The 18,303-nt window shown below is 44.6% G+C and overlaps 1 protein-coding gene across 1 annotated transcript; it reads right to left on the bottom strand.

The window, feature by feature from the left end:
• Positions 1-3,597: 3,597 nt before the first annotated feature.
• T265_01143 (hypothetical protein) lies at positions 3,598-17,769 on the bottom strand (the record flags this gene model as incomplete). Its single annotated transcript, XM_009165104.1, has 8 exons — positions 3,598-3,689; positions 6,563-6,812; positions 7,498-7,628; positions 11,094-11,225; positions 13,449-13,552; positions 14,449-14,531; positions 16,372-16,576; positions 17,387-17,769. 8 exons carry the CDS (start codon positions 17,767-17,769, stop codon positions 3,598-3,600), a joined length of 1,380 nt encoding a protein of 459 aa, XP_009163368.1.
• Positions 17,770-18,303: the final 534 nt, after the last annotated feature.

Genomic DNA, 18,303 nt, shown 5'->3' with positions numbered 1-18,303 from the left:
CAACAGTGGACAGTTGAAGTGAATGCCACACAGACGTTCTGTGTCCATCGTGTTCATACGTCCCTGTAGCTTGAGAAGATATGCCACCGACCTTTTCCGAATGCTGGCCATAAAATATTTCAATCGCTGGCCGGTTGCGACAAAATAAGACAAAACAGCTGGTCAGAGTTTAATGTAGTAAACCATGGTTGAACATTGTCGATATCATTCCACCTGCCATTCGATGAGGAACAGGGAGTATTTTATACCCATGCTATAAAAATCAAGATGTTGCTCTAGTTCAGGCAGCTATCTATGACGAGGATCCTATCAACCCGGTAATTGTGTTTTCATTTGGCCCACTCTTATCTTGCACATTTGCTGCATGAGGAGCTTAGACAAGAACAATAAACACGGGTGGAGCGTATTCGGCAGACTTAAATTTGCTGCCTGATAGATGTCGAACGGAAGAAGGGCATGATCGAAGTGAGAGTTTCAGTTACATACAGTATTGACGAAAAGGGGTGTTGAGTTTCCAGGGCATTTCGACAGACAGGACGACGAGTTATTGGTAACTAATTTCTACCACCTTCCTGCGAAGGCATTGTTTACACAGAGAAACCGATTCTTTGGCACACACTCATTGGAAGAGTGGTTGCTAAACCGCAACACAGAGACATTATGGTCCCCCTACCAAAAGTAAATTTGACTGTAACTTCAAGTAGCTCCTCCATATGCAACGCCTCGCAGCCAACAATAAGACGCGCTGCGCCGTTAGCGAGACTACTGTACGTGTAACTTGCAACATAACCTGTGCAGCAGTCCAACGTTGACATCCAGCGCATCTTCTGAAGGTATAACGCCGGCGGATGACGAGTAGAACGGGTAACGGCAGCTTTTCACAATCTCCGTTCTGGAGAAAGTTAGATTTTCACACCTCCATACACACCTGCTTCTACCTGCTATCTCCAGCAAAGTTTCAGTACCCGACTACACCGTCTCTACTCTGATGCATACGCGAATATGGGAGAGTTACTGTGTATTCGTAACCTGTTTACTGGTGAGACACTGAGTTGAAAAAAAAAAAAACACCCATCTGTGTATTATGTGAAACATGTTTACCCACAGGAACATAGGTGAAGACAATCAGTCGTATGGCTTTGTTTGGGCGTTGCCTTGGTTTCCTACCCCTGAAACGGTTAAACTGGGTCGATTTAAGGTAGGAACGGCTGATGTCGACGTCATAAACGCATGTGGATCCACCTTGACAACGGTTACCAGGAGTGGTCAGGTCGTACTAAGGATGCATACTGTTGTGATCGAATGGCGTAACGCGGAAATGAAACTGTGGAAATTTTAAGGACTCAAAAAATGTTTGTACGAAGAAAAACTAGTGCAGGTTTCTCAAACCGACGGTACACAAAAGTCTCATTCTCAGCAGAGTCAGATGCGAAAAGATCAGAATGGTGAAGTTTTAGACAGCTATGTTCGAAGCTGTTGTGATCAAGAACCTCAGATGCCTTACCTGGCATCCGGAGCTCGTCACTGCAGTTTACATTGGATCGCGGTTTATGCAGATGTCGCATTCGATCGTCGTGCGTGGTGAGCGTGTGTGTGGGAAATTGCTGAGGCCGACTAGTCCTCTCTCAGGGGATAGCCGTTCGAGTGTTGGGTAAATAATTACTCTCATCTTTAGGGCCATTAGTTGGACTGTTGAGTTACTGAGTCCGGAGTTCCAGGTTCTTGGATAACCGATATCCTTGTACAGTGGTGGTCCCATCAACCAATGTACAAGGATATGGGTTATCCAGCATACCTGACCGCCAGAACTCTGTTCCACCGTTTGAGTCATTCCTGAAAGGACTAAACAGATCACCGACAAATGTTGGCATGGTACGCCGACTAATACGACCACTCACGAGTAAGGGGAAATCATCTCAAAACGATTAATTCCAGCGGATATGAGTCCTATTCGGATCAGGTTTGGTGGGGTATGCTAGTCTGTATTCAGACGCGAATTACGTTCGACCGCGGAAGCCCTAAAGCTCAGTTTTCACATTCTGAATGACATTTTGAAAAACAATACGAGTAGTTGTAGTGGTTCAGCTACTATAAGACGGGGCGACGTCTGTAACAATGGTGGTGGCAACCGCTGTATGAGCTCCTGGTCTAGGAATAGCGTTGAACACATAAAGAAAATACCAGAATAAACCTTACTTCGTCACTGTAGAAGGAAGCACAGGAAGCACGAGGGCTGGGATACTGCCAGGTTGCTCAAATCTAGACGGGCGAAGTCGAGTGGTAGAGGTCGGGTTCGAACCACGGACCTTCCGGTCGGTAAATTCGCGCTATAACCACTTGGGCCATCTCGCCCCCAGTGACTTAGTCACTGTAATTGATAAAAACTTGACTTGGCAACTTCAACATGTTCAAATGACATAGTTTGTTGACAGGGGAATCAAATGGATGTAGATAAATGATAAACGCGGACTCCCAAACAACGGGTGATAGAAAAGGATGTCGTGAATATATCCGATAAAACAGCGTCTTAAGGTCCCGAAACTAGGAACTTGGAACTGACCCATCAAGACAAACCAATCAGAAGATCTACATGCTCAGAAGGGACAAACCAACAGAATAAAATGAAAGTTCTTTGCTGGAAAAGAGCCATCGAACAATCGCAATGGACTGAGACAGCTTTTGAATGGAATCGCTCCTTAAAGTTACATAGTATTGGTAGGAAAAGTCAATAAACGAATAAAATATTACCCATTCAGATGTAACATTCCTTCGGGGCATGGATGCCACGTCACTCGAAAGAAGCACAAGGGCTGAGTTACCTTCAGCTTGTTCAGTTTCAGACAGGAGTGGTCTAAATGCCGGGGTTTGGTTTAAGCCATGAACTTCCGGGTGAAGTAAGCTCACACCTAAACCACTAAGCTAACTCGGGTTCAGCAGCTAAGTGGTGAANTTGGAACAGGTAAGATAGACAAAGGTGAGCTTTCAAAATGCGCAACCAAACTGAAGACATAAACAGTCACATAAGTTTCACGTATCGAACTGGATCAAATCCCTCAGGATATGCCGCGACGCGTGAAAGGTGAAATCACCTCTCCTAGGAGGTTGGCTTCAAAGTTTTAGGTTAATTATCTTTAGATTGTAAGGACGCAACAGTAATTATTCCGTGTGGGATGATTGCGCCTAACTAGTGATGGCACCCTGGTGCTCCCAAGGGGCAATGGGTTTCTCGCGTAGCAGAGAGTATTTTTGGTTAGCCCTGTCGGGTTAGATGGGAAAATTTTATGCACACAGGCAAAGTGGAGCCTCTCTTATTAACAGAAAAAGCCTCATAGGATGTGATCGAAGTTTGTTCCCACATCGTGGATTTCTCAATTCCAACATTGTTTGTAAGTCGTGCCTGACGAAGCGCAATAATCGACTATGCAGTTGTGATGGTTGGTGTGTTTAGTTAGGTTTATTTTCACCATCAGAGTGGGGCAAGATGGTCCAAATAGTTAGAGCGCGAATTTACTGACCGAAATGGCTGTGGTTCAAACCCAACCTCTGCCTACCGACTTCCCCTCTCTAGGCTTGGGTAACCTAGCAGTATCCCAGTCCTCATGCAACCTTCGGGTGGCATGGCAGTTGGGCACCGGGTGCTAAAACTGAGCGATTTTTTTCACCATCAGAGTAAAAATCGATAAAACCTGCTTCATAGGAAGTCTCGGTTTCCACAAGTACCACCGTGATAACCCAGGCTATGTGTGACCTGTTGCTGGTGAAATTACAAGTGTCATTAGCATACAAAATGCTCGCACGTAGGACTATGGTGGACCTTTGTCTGTTCACCGACTGCGAATAAGGTTAGTCAATGGACACTGAGCAGGAATCCAGCTAGCAGTATCCCGGGGATTTTCTAGCCACCCGTCGTTTATTTCGAGTTTTCTAGTAACATTTCTGATAAGCTATTTCAACAGTTCTTATGAACAATATGTTGTGCTCGAATCGCACTTGTAAGGTGCATCGGAACGCACTCGCATTCCGATTAGTATGAGTTCAACACATCTCACAGACGACTAGTTGTGCTTTTATGAACCAGCTGTTCGTAATGGGAAGTACTCTGCTCAAAGCGTTTATCGTTGAAGCTATGCTCTACTGTGAATGCACTGGTCACTTCTGTTTAACAAAATCAAACGTTCGTCCGGTTGGACGTTGTGGCACAGGCGTGAGATAATGTGTTACTCAAAAACCATGTAACAGTGTTGTTAAGATCGAAAGGCGTCCATACTGGCACGACAATGCAACGGCCAAAACAAACATGGTACGAGACCAAAGACAGGAAGCTAGATATGCGTCTTCAGCGCTAGCAGACTGGCATATTAGCATAGGATCGATATCATGGGCGTACCCGGCCTCGGTCAATAGACGAAGTATGCCTGGTTGTAGTATTGCTGGATACCTGATTATGTAATTCCTACTGTACACTGGCGGTGAAATCATTCGACTCTGCTTGAAGGTGCCTTCCCTTCCAGGTGGTACAAATGTGGAGTGTAACACATGGGTTTCTGGAAGGAAGCGACTAAGCGAACCTTGCAAGAGGGCGAGAAGTGGAATGACGCATGAAATGTTACGGGTAACTAAACACAGTATCCTTTCGTTCCAAGAGACGTCATTTATCAAAACAGTCTATATAGCAAGCAGCCCCTCACCCACGAGAATCCTATCCGTGGAGACCAAACCATCTACGATTTGGATCACTGAATAGCGAATTTATCGCAGAAGAAAAATCACTGACCTTATGATCTAATGAAAAATATCCTAATGACCAGATCGTGATTTCCAATGACGTACCTTTGGAACGAAAGCCGACGCACCTATTATCCTTAATCTACTCAAAGTCTGATTACACTACTGGACGGGTTCAAATCCAGTAATCCATTGTTGTCGCCCGATGAGTGTTGAACATGGGATTGAATCACAAAGGACGACATTTGGCTTGCGTTTCCCTTTCTCACTGATGCACTACTGCACCCTCGAGCCGGACATTAGTAGTGTTACAGTTGACGGTCGACAAGTATTTATACCTTAGTGACTGGTTTTGATGCAGCCTAGTTTGCTGGTAGAGACAGAATCACCAACTGCCACGCACGAAAAAAGAACGTCCCTGTAAATAGGGAGATGAAGAAGTGTAGGTGCTCAGCGGAAAACACGGTGTCCCCTTATTCGAGCTGCGTCGAACTGAAACATTTGGGCGTCATACAGGAGCGTGCCGTTGACAGAAACCGATTCTCGAGTTGCAGCTGATTTACATATGATGATTTTGGGTGATCCTCAGTAGTCAATATCGACTTTATGACATCTCCGTAATGAGGGAATACTGAGAAGGAATCCTTTGAAAACGACGGGAAAAAGAACATGGAACCGCGGAGGGTGTAAACAGACGTTATTCAGGATACCGAGTATCGCACAAATCGTTTTCAACCAAAGACCGAGAACCGTGTCTACAATTATACGTAATCTGTATGAGTTGCTATGCACCTACAGCAAGAAATAGTGGAGATCACTTCATACTACAATGATTTGTGGATGCGTTGGCAGTTTTCTACTCATCTTTTCGACGGTCTGGCACATTCACGTTGGACGTTCTTTAAAAGGGAGTAAACACTTAGGAGAGGACAAAGAGCAACTTTTCTTGTGATGACCTGTATTTTAGAAAATTCTTATAGTTCGCCACTTTATAGAAATAAAAGAGTCTACGGGAGTAGCTAAACAGACCCAAGTCATGGGTCACGTGACTTTACTGGAATGCAAAGTGCCAGGAAGAGCAGTCATAGATCAGTAGCATCTAGGTTTCAAAAGTAACTCGGTCGCATGACCGAAAGTAAACAGCAATAGTGTCAGGGCGCGCCCAGACAGAAGAAAAAGCACATGTGCAGAGAGTGACGCATCCCCAAGGTCACCATCGGTTCGACACGTCCGGAAAGTAGGTGAGTCGGGGGCTTCCACCAAACACGGCCTAGCAACACACGACCAGCGTAGTGGGCCCGAGAGTGTTCACGACCGGAACACCACCATTGGAGCGAACAAGTGAACGACCGTATTTGGCCAATTGGTCATCCTATATATATTTACGCAGAGGCTCTGTACGTTTTTGTCCTGGCAATACAGCCGTGTCCCCAGTTCTCTGTCTTCTCCCTATCGCATAGTCTGGCAGGCTCAGTGCAGGCGTAACCCCAGTAGCTCGGCCACCGCAAAATACAACAAATAGTTTTGATTCCGAGGTTGAAATATAATAGGAATAGTTGGTCTTAAACCATTAGGCTACGAGAATTCAGCTGTCCTGACATTAGAGAAGTGGAAATAGCACTCGCGATCATTAGGGCAACGGGGTTTCCGAAAACCTAACCTGGTCCGATTTTTCGGTGAATAACTCCTATGGAGAGGTAATCCCAGTTAGACGGTCGTTAAATCATTCATGACGGCATTAGTCTACTCTAGTTTTGATGGAGAGTGAACTTGGGATAGGAATTTGTGCCTCAGTGGACAAAACTGGGTTATAGGCTTTTTTTCTTGGCATACATACCTGGATCCATGAAAAAATTGATTCCGTTGATACTAGCCCGTTTGAACTCCATTTTGTTCTCCGTCAGTGTGCCTGTCTTGTCTGAGAACACATACTCAATTTGGCCCAAATCCTCTGGAATGTTGAACGCGCGCACCTCAATGCGGCGGTCCACGGCTGCGTCGTATAGTTCCAAATCTTGGTTCATATGCCAGACTTGATGCATCTTGATAAATTCGATGCTAACATAGAGGGGCAGTGGGATAATCGACTGCAATAAACCGTAAAGGTAAGAGAGGAGTGAGCTACCAAAAACGAAACGAAAGTGCAAAAAATAGCTGTAACTTAGTACGTTAATAACCACATGGTAGTGGTTTAGGCTCAAGTGAAGTGGGCAAACGGGAAAAAGCAGTTCCGGTTGGTGACAATCTATACGCGTTGGAACATGTTAGAACCCGGGTAGCGTATTTGCACAGGGATCAAAGCGTTCAGCTGTAACACCCTTCCGGTGTTTAGCTTCCATGCTACTCGGAGGAAGCACAGAGGATGGGATACTGCCAGGTTGCCCCAGCCTAGACAGAAGTCGAGAGGCAGAGGTCGGGTTCGAACCACGGACCTTCCGGTCAGTAAATTCGCGCTCTAACCACTTGGTCCATCTCGCCGCACACACAACGAGCCACTGATTGTATCATTTGAAGACAATGCAGGATCAAAGGGCGAGATTTCCGGTGCAGGCCCATTCACTAAACTTCTTACCATGTATGTCAAAACTCCAGCAGGTTAGTGGTACGCTGAATACAATTAGACCCAATGGCCCGATTGACAGAAGACCACGATTTAGATGAGATTCTGAATGGACAGGGGAAATGGACCACTTTCTGGGGAGATGAGTGCATAGGTATCTAGGTGGAACGAATGAAACATCCGCATAAGCGCTTGACAAAACAGCCACTCACTTGAAAAATAATGATAAAACGCCAGAAGTTGAGAAATCCTTGAAATGCTGGACTGGATGTGCTAGCGTTGCGATCGATGGCGACAAAGGGCACATCATCACCGGGCAGATTCTGTTGCCATATACCACAACCTATGGAGAATCAGGAATGAAAGATGAAGTGAGGATTGAACGAACGTTAACCAAGCAATAGCAATCCTCTAGGAGATGAAGTAATCAAAGCCACAAGTGGCTTACATTCATTCAGGCAGCATTGAAATACATACAGAAATACGGCGACCTTACAGCAGTTGAGTATTTATACCCAGATGATGACAGACGTTTGTTAGCAGTGAAGGGAAAGTGATGAAGGATGTTAATTGCTACCAAACAGAATCCGAGGCCATAAATAATTCCATGTGCACATGTCCTGGTGGGAATTCAGAGAGGTCGATGTTAAACTAAGAGACATCAAAAATTGCCGAACACCAGTACACACATCTCCAGCGATTGCTATATCTTACGGTGACGAGGATCTTGACAACTCAAGGTCTAACAACGGTCTTAGCCTGTTCGTTTAATTCAGTAAATCGGTTGGGAACGATCCAAGCACGTGCATCATCATCGTCTTCGTCACAATCACCATCATAAAACGGCCAACCCCAGCGAACAGACAAACGACTAATGGTATCTCGCACGGGGCACCCCACCTCATACAAACGAATCCACGATTGTTACCCGAACACAAGGAAGTATTCAGTGGTCCACCAATGTGTTGTGCCCCCTCCCCAATGAATACCTCTTTCGCACATTGCCCCGGTTCCATGGAATCCATCTGAAAGCGACCGAAAACTTTTTACCATTCCCAGCCCCACAAAGGGCAACAAGAATCGCCACTCAGAAGTCCGGAGCTGTGGTCATTACGTGACCGAAGTTTACTCCTCCTACTTGATATGTTCAAATATCAAGTCTGTCTCAATTAGTTGACTGCAGCGGGCATACCTTGACAACTGGAGTCCCAGGGGATCTCCTTATGAAAGGCGTCATTGCACCAAATCAGATGTAGCTTTGGGCGTTGGCTCAACGGTGAGTGGGGTAATTGCTCTGGTCATTGCTAAAGTTGAGCCAAAACACCCGACGACAGCTCAGTTCCATAACTGCCAATTCGGCGGTATGGTATCAGAGTTTGAAAAAACGAGGTATTTCTGTCCCGTCCAGCCAACGTTAGAAGTACACGGGCCACCCCTTAATCAATTTGGAGTTACTATAACTAACCGCGGAAACCGATAAAACCAATCGACCACCAAGAATAATGGAGGCACAAAATTTTCGCTGACTTTTTTCTGAAAGTACGCGCGTAAATGCTGTGTATCCCAGATCGTAAGGCATCGTTGCAGACCACTCGTTAGTTGGATATCGAAGTCCTCGTAAGGGCTAGCTACTCAACCGCGAAAAATGCCACGCCAAAACCTCTTTAGCATCGGTCAGTGAACAGAAAGTGCATACCTCTGACGTTGCAACAAGGAAGTGCCTAGTTTAGTGTTATACCGTTCGGCACGGTTTATGAAGGTAGCAGGGCAACCCAGGAAGCATGCTGGCATCACCTTAGCCTGGAGATCGGGGAAGTTCCGTGTATGTATATTCGTCGATTCAATCTAGAAAAACTGACCACAGTTGATTACTCCTGGTTCCAAAAGGATGTACTTTTCGGAAAACATTATCATGAAAGGTAAAGTCTACGATATCAGAACAGAGCCACGGGAAAAGGGGTGCAGTGTCCTACGGTTGAAAGGAAGAAGGCCTTCGCTGCGGAGTTGTTTATTAGAGAAACACCAACCGAACAGTTACAGACTATTGGACAGGGGAGAAAAACTCTTATATGCATCTTGTCTACAAAACTGAACATCCATCTTCTCCTTGAACGCGTCTTCCTGAACTTTCTTGGATATTCATTGACTGTTGCTCAAATGCAAGCGAATGCTACAAAGCGACTCCACAAATTCCGTAATAGATCTCACTTTTCAAAAGACGTGAAGCGGATTTACGAGAAGACACTACTCGCATACCTCAAAAGTACTATCCACCGTTACACGGGTACGTGCAATCACTGCGAAAATGCCTTCATTAGGGATCCGATTTCGGCCAAAAGAGACAACACGGTTATCCTTGCTGATTCGAATGAATCGCCTTCATTCGACGGACACTTGCACAGTATCCGAAAATACAGAGAATCGAAACCAGCCTTTAAGTAAGGAAAGGAGCAGAGGCGCTTTTCCGTTACTTGTTAGAGCGTGAAGATGTGGTCTGTTCACCTTCGTCTTCGGCTAAATTTAGTTCCAACACATTCGGCGAATCGCTTATTCTAGCGGCATAATTTTTCATTTTTTCAACAAATCATCAAAACGTTTTATATAGGTACTTCATCGCCCACTAAGTTGAGGAGAGATGGCCCCAGTGGTTAGAGCGCCAATTTACAGACCGGAAGGTCCGTGTTTCGAACCCGACCTCTGCCTCTTGGCTTCCCCTGTCTAGGCTTGCGCATCCTGGCAATATCCCAGCCCTCGTGCAACCTTCGGGCGGCGTGGCGGCTAGGCACCGGAAGGGTACTACAACTGAACGTTTTTTTGGTTTGCCTTCACCGAAACAACCACAAACATGGTAGAGGAGGTTTGCAAACTTTCTGGTACATGATTTTAAGATTCACTCTGCTGAAGTCTGGCGAGTATTGCTGGTTCCAAACACCGAAAGTCAAGTATCAGATATCGTACTCGAAGACCCAGTTGGGTCTATCTGCTGGTGACTTATTCATAGGGCTTGGCAGTTGATCTCTGAATTAGGTCCCCGGGGAGGACAAGCTGTGACAAACCGGAGGGAGGACGGCTGGTGGGCTCGGCTGGCATCCTCAGTTTGTTGGTGTCAGATAGAGTCCTAAGACAGCTAGACACGCTCACACTACCTTATTTGGGTGGCTAACGAATATGGAGGTAGAGTTCCTCTCACAAACGCAGTACACTGAATCACCTGCTGTATCATCGGACAACAACAAGCTCAAACCATCGATGCTGATGAAATACTGCACTCAGTTTTTCTGTCTCTTGCATACATAATTAAAGCACGTCGCAGAGTGAATGTACCTGTCTCTTCAAAAAACAGTCGTGTGACGGTTCGATGAAAAAAATGAAACAAGCGGGGAGGAAGCACAAACAAATGGAACAATGGGTTAGCGATGCAATTGAAAGTGTGAAAATATGCTAAATTAAGCCAGGTGAAAAATGTTGTTAACTTACGCTTTGGTGTGGTGGGAAAAGGGTACGGTGAATTTGGTGGTGTGGTCATCCATTTTGGTGGGGAGGCAGATGAAATACCGAGCTATTGGGTTACTAGTGGTTAAAATGTGCAAATCAGGCCACCAAGTTGACAAAAGGCAACGTGATAGCAGCACCGGCTTACACATACACCGAAGCTTCCAAAAAGTTGGTGGAAGTAGATGAATGAGGAAACCAGCGGTAAATTGTCGTGCGCAGTGTGACGTCAAGACATGTAACGTAGGCGGTGTACCTGGATTTTCTCGCACCGATCACCGACAACAACACCACTACATATGTGAGTGTGACTTACCAACAGCACCAGTGAAACAAATCATTGCCAAGATGAGGACACACCACGCAACATCCAAATTAATCCGGTGCTCCAACTTGCTGCGTTTGAAGCGGGGGCCCGTATTGTTCAAAGCTGACTTGGTCTCGCTACCTGTGTGCACGAGTGTACGGTTGGGTTCGCGTGCGGGGAGTGGGAGTAAAAGGGGGGTGGAGGTGGAATGAGAATCGGGCGAAATGGGTGTGTGCGTGTGTGCTGGAACAGCTGAAGAACTAAGAAACTTTGGCTAATGCGCTTATTAGAGACCGATTTATCAAGCTCAGAAGACCCCGATATTCCTGATAGAAAGTGGATTACTTCAGTTGAGCGAGTCATTCACGAGGAAATCCGTTTAGAATGCATCATTGATATTCTCCATAGTTCCTACGTCCACGTATGACAGTGTCGTTTACAACGCAGTTGAGAAAGGACCTTATACTTCCGGATTCGAACAAATGTAGAGTTGTGTGCGCATTTCACTCCAGTTTCGGGTTGGCAGAAAAATCAAACCGACGAGTCTCTTCAGCCAAGAATTAAGATTATCGACAGTTCGACGTCAATGTTCAAAACTGATGTTTCGCTGCTGGACAACAATAATTTACTTGAAGCGCTTATTGTGAAGAACTGTGGATAGTATCAGCCTACTGTGATCACTTCGAGATACCTATACCCCAGACAGAGAGAAAAAGACAGCGTCTCTATCCATACACAGGGAGGATGCAAACAGATGCCACGGACGAAAAGGTTGCATTCAGTTCACCTATAAGCATCTTTGCATTAGTTTCCCATCCGAAAAACAGGACAAGTCGTCTGCATATTCTAGGCCGACAGTCACCAGAGTTTTAAAGACCTAGCTTTCGTCTCGTTAGCCCGTCGATCAGGAAAGCTAAGAGAAATAGAGAGAGTGGCCATCCATGTTGGATGCTGATTTTTGTAGCTTTAGAAGCTTTTTGAAGGCTTCCCATGAACTCTTATACGTCCGCAAGTTTGAGAATAAAAAACCCTAGCCCCTTCACAAATTTATGGGATATTCACAGCTGACCAAGCACGACACAGAGAACAAACCAAGAGAATCACATGAATCATGGAAATCCAGAAATAACAAAATTATTAGCCACTTATACGTATGGCATTGCTGTAGCACCTAACGGAATAACCATATGACCAGTACAAACTCTGCCACACTGAAATCCCGTTTATTGTTATCGATCCACTGCTTCACGACCTATCCTAAAGCGATGAAGGACGGGTGACACCAATAGTCTCGTTGCAAATGAAGTAAAGCTTATCTCCCTGTGATTGCTACATTCGCTAAAGGTTTCGGTCGCCTAGACCGGTAGGCCAATACGGTATGAGTTTATCCCAGGTTGTGCGAATCATGGTTTGGGTGGGCCGGGATAACTGGGCGCCCAAACTACGATCAGGGTCCCCCAACCAAAGACTCTGGTCCAGAAGCCTGACCACCAGGCAAAAGTGTCCGGCGGGAAGTACCAAGGTGATACAGTTTTCGAAGAACAGGTCACCACAGATGTTTCAACTCTCTCTCATGCTTTTGCATGAGGGACCCTACGAGTGTCGAAAAGGCACTCTGGTATGGCTCAATGGATGACACAAGCGTACAAACCTTCACATAACCATAGAGTTAATTTCATTCATGATGAACCACGAAGTGCCCCGCTTTCCGAGTTGCAATCCAGGGAGAGGACAGATATCGACAAGTCCTTGTTGTAATAGTTTTTATGTTTGCTGTCGCTGAGTGTAGAAACTACACTGACACTACCATTAACCGAGACCCTGCGGGAGGCGAGGATCATCGTGAAAGGATGATTTTATCTCGAAACTTGACAATACACCTTTAAATAAAAAGTTTCCTCAATCCAAGCGAAATGCACTCATTTGTAAACAAATTTGGTTTTGCGACAGACTCATCTGGAACCCAGCTGAATCTCTCCCTTGAGACGTTTCCAGGCAATCAATCCTCATTATCAATTCTCTTATCAGGAACTTTGAATGGATAGGGGGTCGTGCGCAACAAACGTATAGCCTGCACACTAAAGTGCATCATACATAAAACAACCGTGCTGTATGACACAACTAGATGTAGCAACACGGTACTTCGTGAATCATTCGGGAGACTGACAAGATAACATACTACCTTGTGAATTTTCATAGAAAGCGAATGGTAAGATTAGATTGGCGTCAAACGAAAGCAAGCTGCTCAAAATGCTTTCACATGGACTGCATTCGCATCTCATATGGTTTAACCTAGTGTAGCCGAAATTCCATACGTTAAAAATCGATATCCTTCTTCTATTCAACAAAGCACACTGAACTCACCAGCATATATCACCATTCCCTCGATGAAATCCGTATTGCGAAGTACGCAACCACGCAGTATCATGTTGTTTTTGCGGATTGGAATGACTCTATCAGGTCGTACCCTATGAAGGACAAGAAGAAATCCCCATTCATATTTTAAACGGTTTGAGAAGAAACGAGTGAACCTAGCTTTGTGCTAGAATGATTCCACGTTGGAGTGCGATTGTGTGTAATTACGGCACATTTGTGGTAGATCATTGTTGCACATGAACTAACAACGTGAAAGGTAAGGTGCATCAATTGAGACAGATGATAAAATCAAAATATTAGATTGCACAGTTGTGAACCACCAGCATTACCCTTGGCAGCGACATTGAAAAATGCTGACAGACACATGGATGGAATCACGCATTACCATTTCGACGCTCTAGGTTTGACTCTCACGGGTGTCTTCAGACTCACAGCCGGTACCTATCTTGAAAATCTACACTAATCGTTTAAGAAATCAAGACGTCGAAAAGTACACAAGGAGAATGTGGGGGTCACAGTCCGGTGTTTTTGATGGCTATAGCCTTTAATTCAGAAGTCTCACCCACAAGGCAGATGGTAGTAGGGTTTCTCGAGAGATCTTGACTGGTGCTAATGACTCAAAAGTATGTCTCTTCCGGCTGAGGAAGACTGATCTAATACAAGGACGCAGGGAATGAGGAATAGATGCCTCACCGCTGATGTTACACCTTTCAACAACCGCGTTTGGAGTTTGATGATGGGTTTTTCATACTACTCTGCGATTAATCTGCCGTTGATAAACCAAAAGTACTTGATTGGATGCACACACGAAACACGTTAGTCGGTTGTGTCCAGGCCAACGTCTGGTTGACTGTAAGGACTAGGTCAAGAGATAAGATGTCCTACTGCATACCATTCCACCAGATTTATTCGGAGACATCTTATTTAACCAGGATCATGAAAAATCGTCAAATATGATGCAACTAACTACCCTCTGAGTTGAACTTACAATTTCCCGTTGAATTTGTACAGCTCAGAACTGGGTGACTCGACTTCGGCGGGAAAAGTGAAGCTTAGAGGGGAAAAGGCCTCCTGAAATGAAGGAGAGGAACAAGATGGATTGACGTTGAGGAAGGATATCGTCGATAACCAAGCAGTTACGACCACTACATGTACGGCATATCAGACAATCCACCAAAGGGTGGACCAGTTGGAGCGCTTACCGATCTAATTACTTGTTCTATATGTCAGGACGATTCGGCTACAGTGCTCAACAGACGATCGCCTCGTTCAGTGGTGACATTGTGATACTCGCTTGTGATTCACTCACAGTAGGTTTGGTATTGTCCAGAAGTTCTGGCTCTCGGATGTAAGTCGAGTAATGGGGCCCAATTATTTCAGACATTTCAGTAAATCAACCAACAATTGCAAAGGCAAGAAAGACGCGACAAGTTGCGCTCGTTCAAGCAAAGATTTGCTGGTCGAACAACTTAAAATTAACGAACTGTACTCATTTGCACACCAGTTTGGTTTTACCAGGAGATTCAAGTGAATCCCAGTAATACTCTTCGGACGAATGTGAGAAGTCCCTTTCAAGAAAATATACTCTGATATCTTGAACATCATACCAACTGAAACGTCAGGTTGCCCATGTGCAGCATATTCAGTTGAAGGACGTCATAAACGTTTCAGTTGAGTTTCCTGTTAGAGCCGACTTAGTGTACAAATGAGTGTAGTTCGCAAATTCTGTCCGTTTCGGGTTCGAGTAGAACATAAAGATGATGGAAACTCGGGAACCACGTCTACTTACTGAGCTGTCGAAGAGTTTCCAGGAACTTTATGACTAGTTTCCTTCAAGGAAAACAGTTAAAGTTTGGTTTGTGTGACAGCGCATATGCGTATAGCACTGCGTATCATTCTACAGCTTACCCATGAGCCAGCAAGTAACTGCCACACACCTTAAAGAAGAAATATTTTAGAATGAAATTCAACCTCTACAGAACAGCGATGAAAACACAGAGTCTCACAAGAACTGTGCATTCTTGAGTCAGTCAAGCGTACCAAGTAACCCATCGATCTATGCTCTGCAAGCAAGGTTATCAATAATTTCAGCACCCATTTGTGCTGAGATAAGTTTTTAGTGTTGAAAACTCTGTATCACATCATTGTCCCTCAGAAACAAACCTCCAGATTTGTGGACTCACTGATCCGCCAATTTCCACTGGAACCTAACAAATTTGCGTTAGAAAATGCTTCACAGGCCTATAAAGTTCTTGTTTACAGGTAAGATTGAAGAAAGTAACACACCTTCATGTTTTATAACATAAACTTAAAGAAATTCGGTTAACTGACTTAGTGATATAAATATAAGCTGAAATGAACAAGATGAAAAATGCTACTTTAAATAGGCCGACCTGTATGTTTTCTTTATTTCAATGAATTCCCGAGAAAACGCTCTCCTAATTTGTGTGAACTATAGCCATATGTTATTGGTACATATGTACTTCTGTGATAAATTCTCCATACTCTGTAGACACTACTCATAAGGCTGCTGAAAATTCTGTCTATTTTAAGGTCACACATAGATTCGTTTTTATACTAACTTTCAAATGAAATCAGCGTTTCGGCAGCTTCAAACTCCGAAAATAAGCAGCTACAATATGGTGTTAGGGTTTTCAATCACCCCGTCGCACATTCACGAAACTTCGTCATATGGTGTGGAGCCTGAATTGGTGGGGAACTACGGTAGTGAGGTTGTATAGAATATGGGGTTCGACTGAGTCTGTCAACTCGCCAAATCGATCGTTTTCGTTTTCCCTCCGCTGATAATAAAATATTGCAACGATTCGACTGTTATCGAACGGATATCTCAAATGCATTGTTCATACAGAGAATACAAATCGCATTGGAAGTGAGATGGGAAGGGACTAACTTTTGAACACTGACGGTCGAGCAATTCGCGCTGTTTCAGATTCGATTCACCATCCAAGTTGGCAGTCTCTATATGGCAGATACCAGCAACATTGGACGAATGCAACAGAAGCACATCAGCCGGGATCATCTCGTTAGTGTGCAAACGGACAAAGTCGCCTGGAAGAATACTTTCCCACCGTGTATCGACATAAGAGGCCTTTTCTCTGTTCAGAGTATGGAAGAAAAGGAATACAAAGCATAAGGTTCGACGTTGCCAGTGGGTCGAAATATTGGTAGTTACTGCATTGTTACTGATTGCTGATCTGGTAGCGGTTGATCTGGTCGCCGAGCTTGACAATTAGGCTGCGAAGGCTTCGTCATCAATTGAGGAAACAGCATCAGCCATCTCGTCGATTGGTGGGGAAGCGCTTGCAGGCTAATTACCGAGCTCAGTGGATGGACCTGGTCAAAAACTACTATACAAGAAAGGATACACTACAACTGAGGTAGTTACGTAAGCACATATGGTGAACGAGGACGGTAAACTAAAAACCAATCGATTACTTAGTATTCCTGACTCATCTTGCTTAATCAGGAAATGCATTTCTAGTCATTACACCCGCTTGCTTGCTCTTAGGAAATACCTATAATTGTTTTGAATCAAAATCATATTCTAAGCTGCAAATTCATCGTGGTCAATAAGGCTTTTTTACTTGACTAGCTACGGTTTCTAGTTAACTATTCAGGTGATCGGATTAGCACAGTACTCGTGGGATAACTCGAGTGCTGGCTGACAAAATTGAAGTTCAATCAATGGCTTTTCCCTGTTCGCATGCTGATAACATGCCACTAGCAAATTCAGATAAAGATTACGAAGTGTGTTTGAATGCAATTTCCTCAGTGTGACGAAGGAAAAGCCCTTTGGGCACGAAAGTATTATGACAAATATATTAATTGAGACAGTTTTAGCAGTTAAGCATAATTCGACAGAGTATGCACGAAATGTAGACACACAGAATTTGATAGAGACGTACAGAGAGAACACTTTACACGTTCTTCGATTGACGCGTCTGTCCGAGAGGTGTCTGCGGAAGTCCTCATAGCCATCTTTGATTGCAATCACTGCCAGAGTGAGTATTACAGGAATAGGGGCAACCTCCTTCGCAAACGCATCGATACCGGGCATAAAATTTAAGATGAGAATAAACACAAAATAGACGTTTGCGAGTCGATGGAATTGCTCCCACAGATTTAGCGGCAGAAAGGTCCAAATGGAGTACTTTGTTGTACGTATGCGATTGTTAGCAAACTGCGCATTTGGGTTGAAAGCCTGGCCGTGCTCATCAAAATGCACTGTCGTCGATGGATATATGGTCCGGGTTGTGGGAGAGGCATTCTTCTTTCTACAACACCTCATATGGCGACGGTGGTGGCAGCGTTGGCAGAGTGAATTGTGTAGAATGGCACAGGGTTTCAGAAAGTCAGACTGACGGTATCCAAAAGCTTTCCTTTAGTCAGAAACCAGATAAACAAATTTATCGGGTTGTGGTTCGCCATGGAAAAACGGTCATGTTGGTTAGTTGCCGCGAGCTGTAAAAAGAAACCATCAGTGAACTAACCCTAACAAGAGTATTGTGATTATATTTATGCCAATAACGTAAGTGTTCAGCGTTGACATGAACCGTGGCACACGCGGTGTCTACATTGGACAACCGTATAAAAGAAGCATGCGGGCTTCTTTCGTATTGGTCGCGCGCACGATAACATCCCACTTTATGGGGAAAATGGTCGCTGGCCAGGAAAATGACGTAGGTTTGTGAACTACATCGTCCAGTCACTCGTCTTAGGTAAGAATGCCCACAGAGGGAAGAGGAGAAACCACGATGAGGACGGAAACATTGGAAAGCACAGTTCCTGCAGCCGTACACAGAACAAAAGAGATCATTTTTTC

This window comes from Opisthorchis viverrini (genome assembly GCF_000715545.1).
Source record: "Opisthorchis viverrini unplaced genomic scaffold opera_v5_12, whole genome shotgun sequence".
Taxonomy (NCBI): Eukaryota; Metazoa; Platyhelminthes; class Trematoda; order Opisthorchiida; family Opisthorchiidae; genus Opisthorchis; species Opisthorchis viverrini.
The sequence above is the reverse complement of the archived record's forward strand: the minus strand, read 5'-3'. Positions and strand labels throughout refer to the sequence as shown.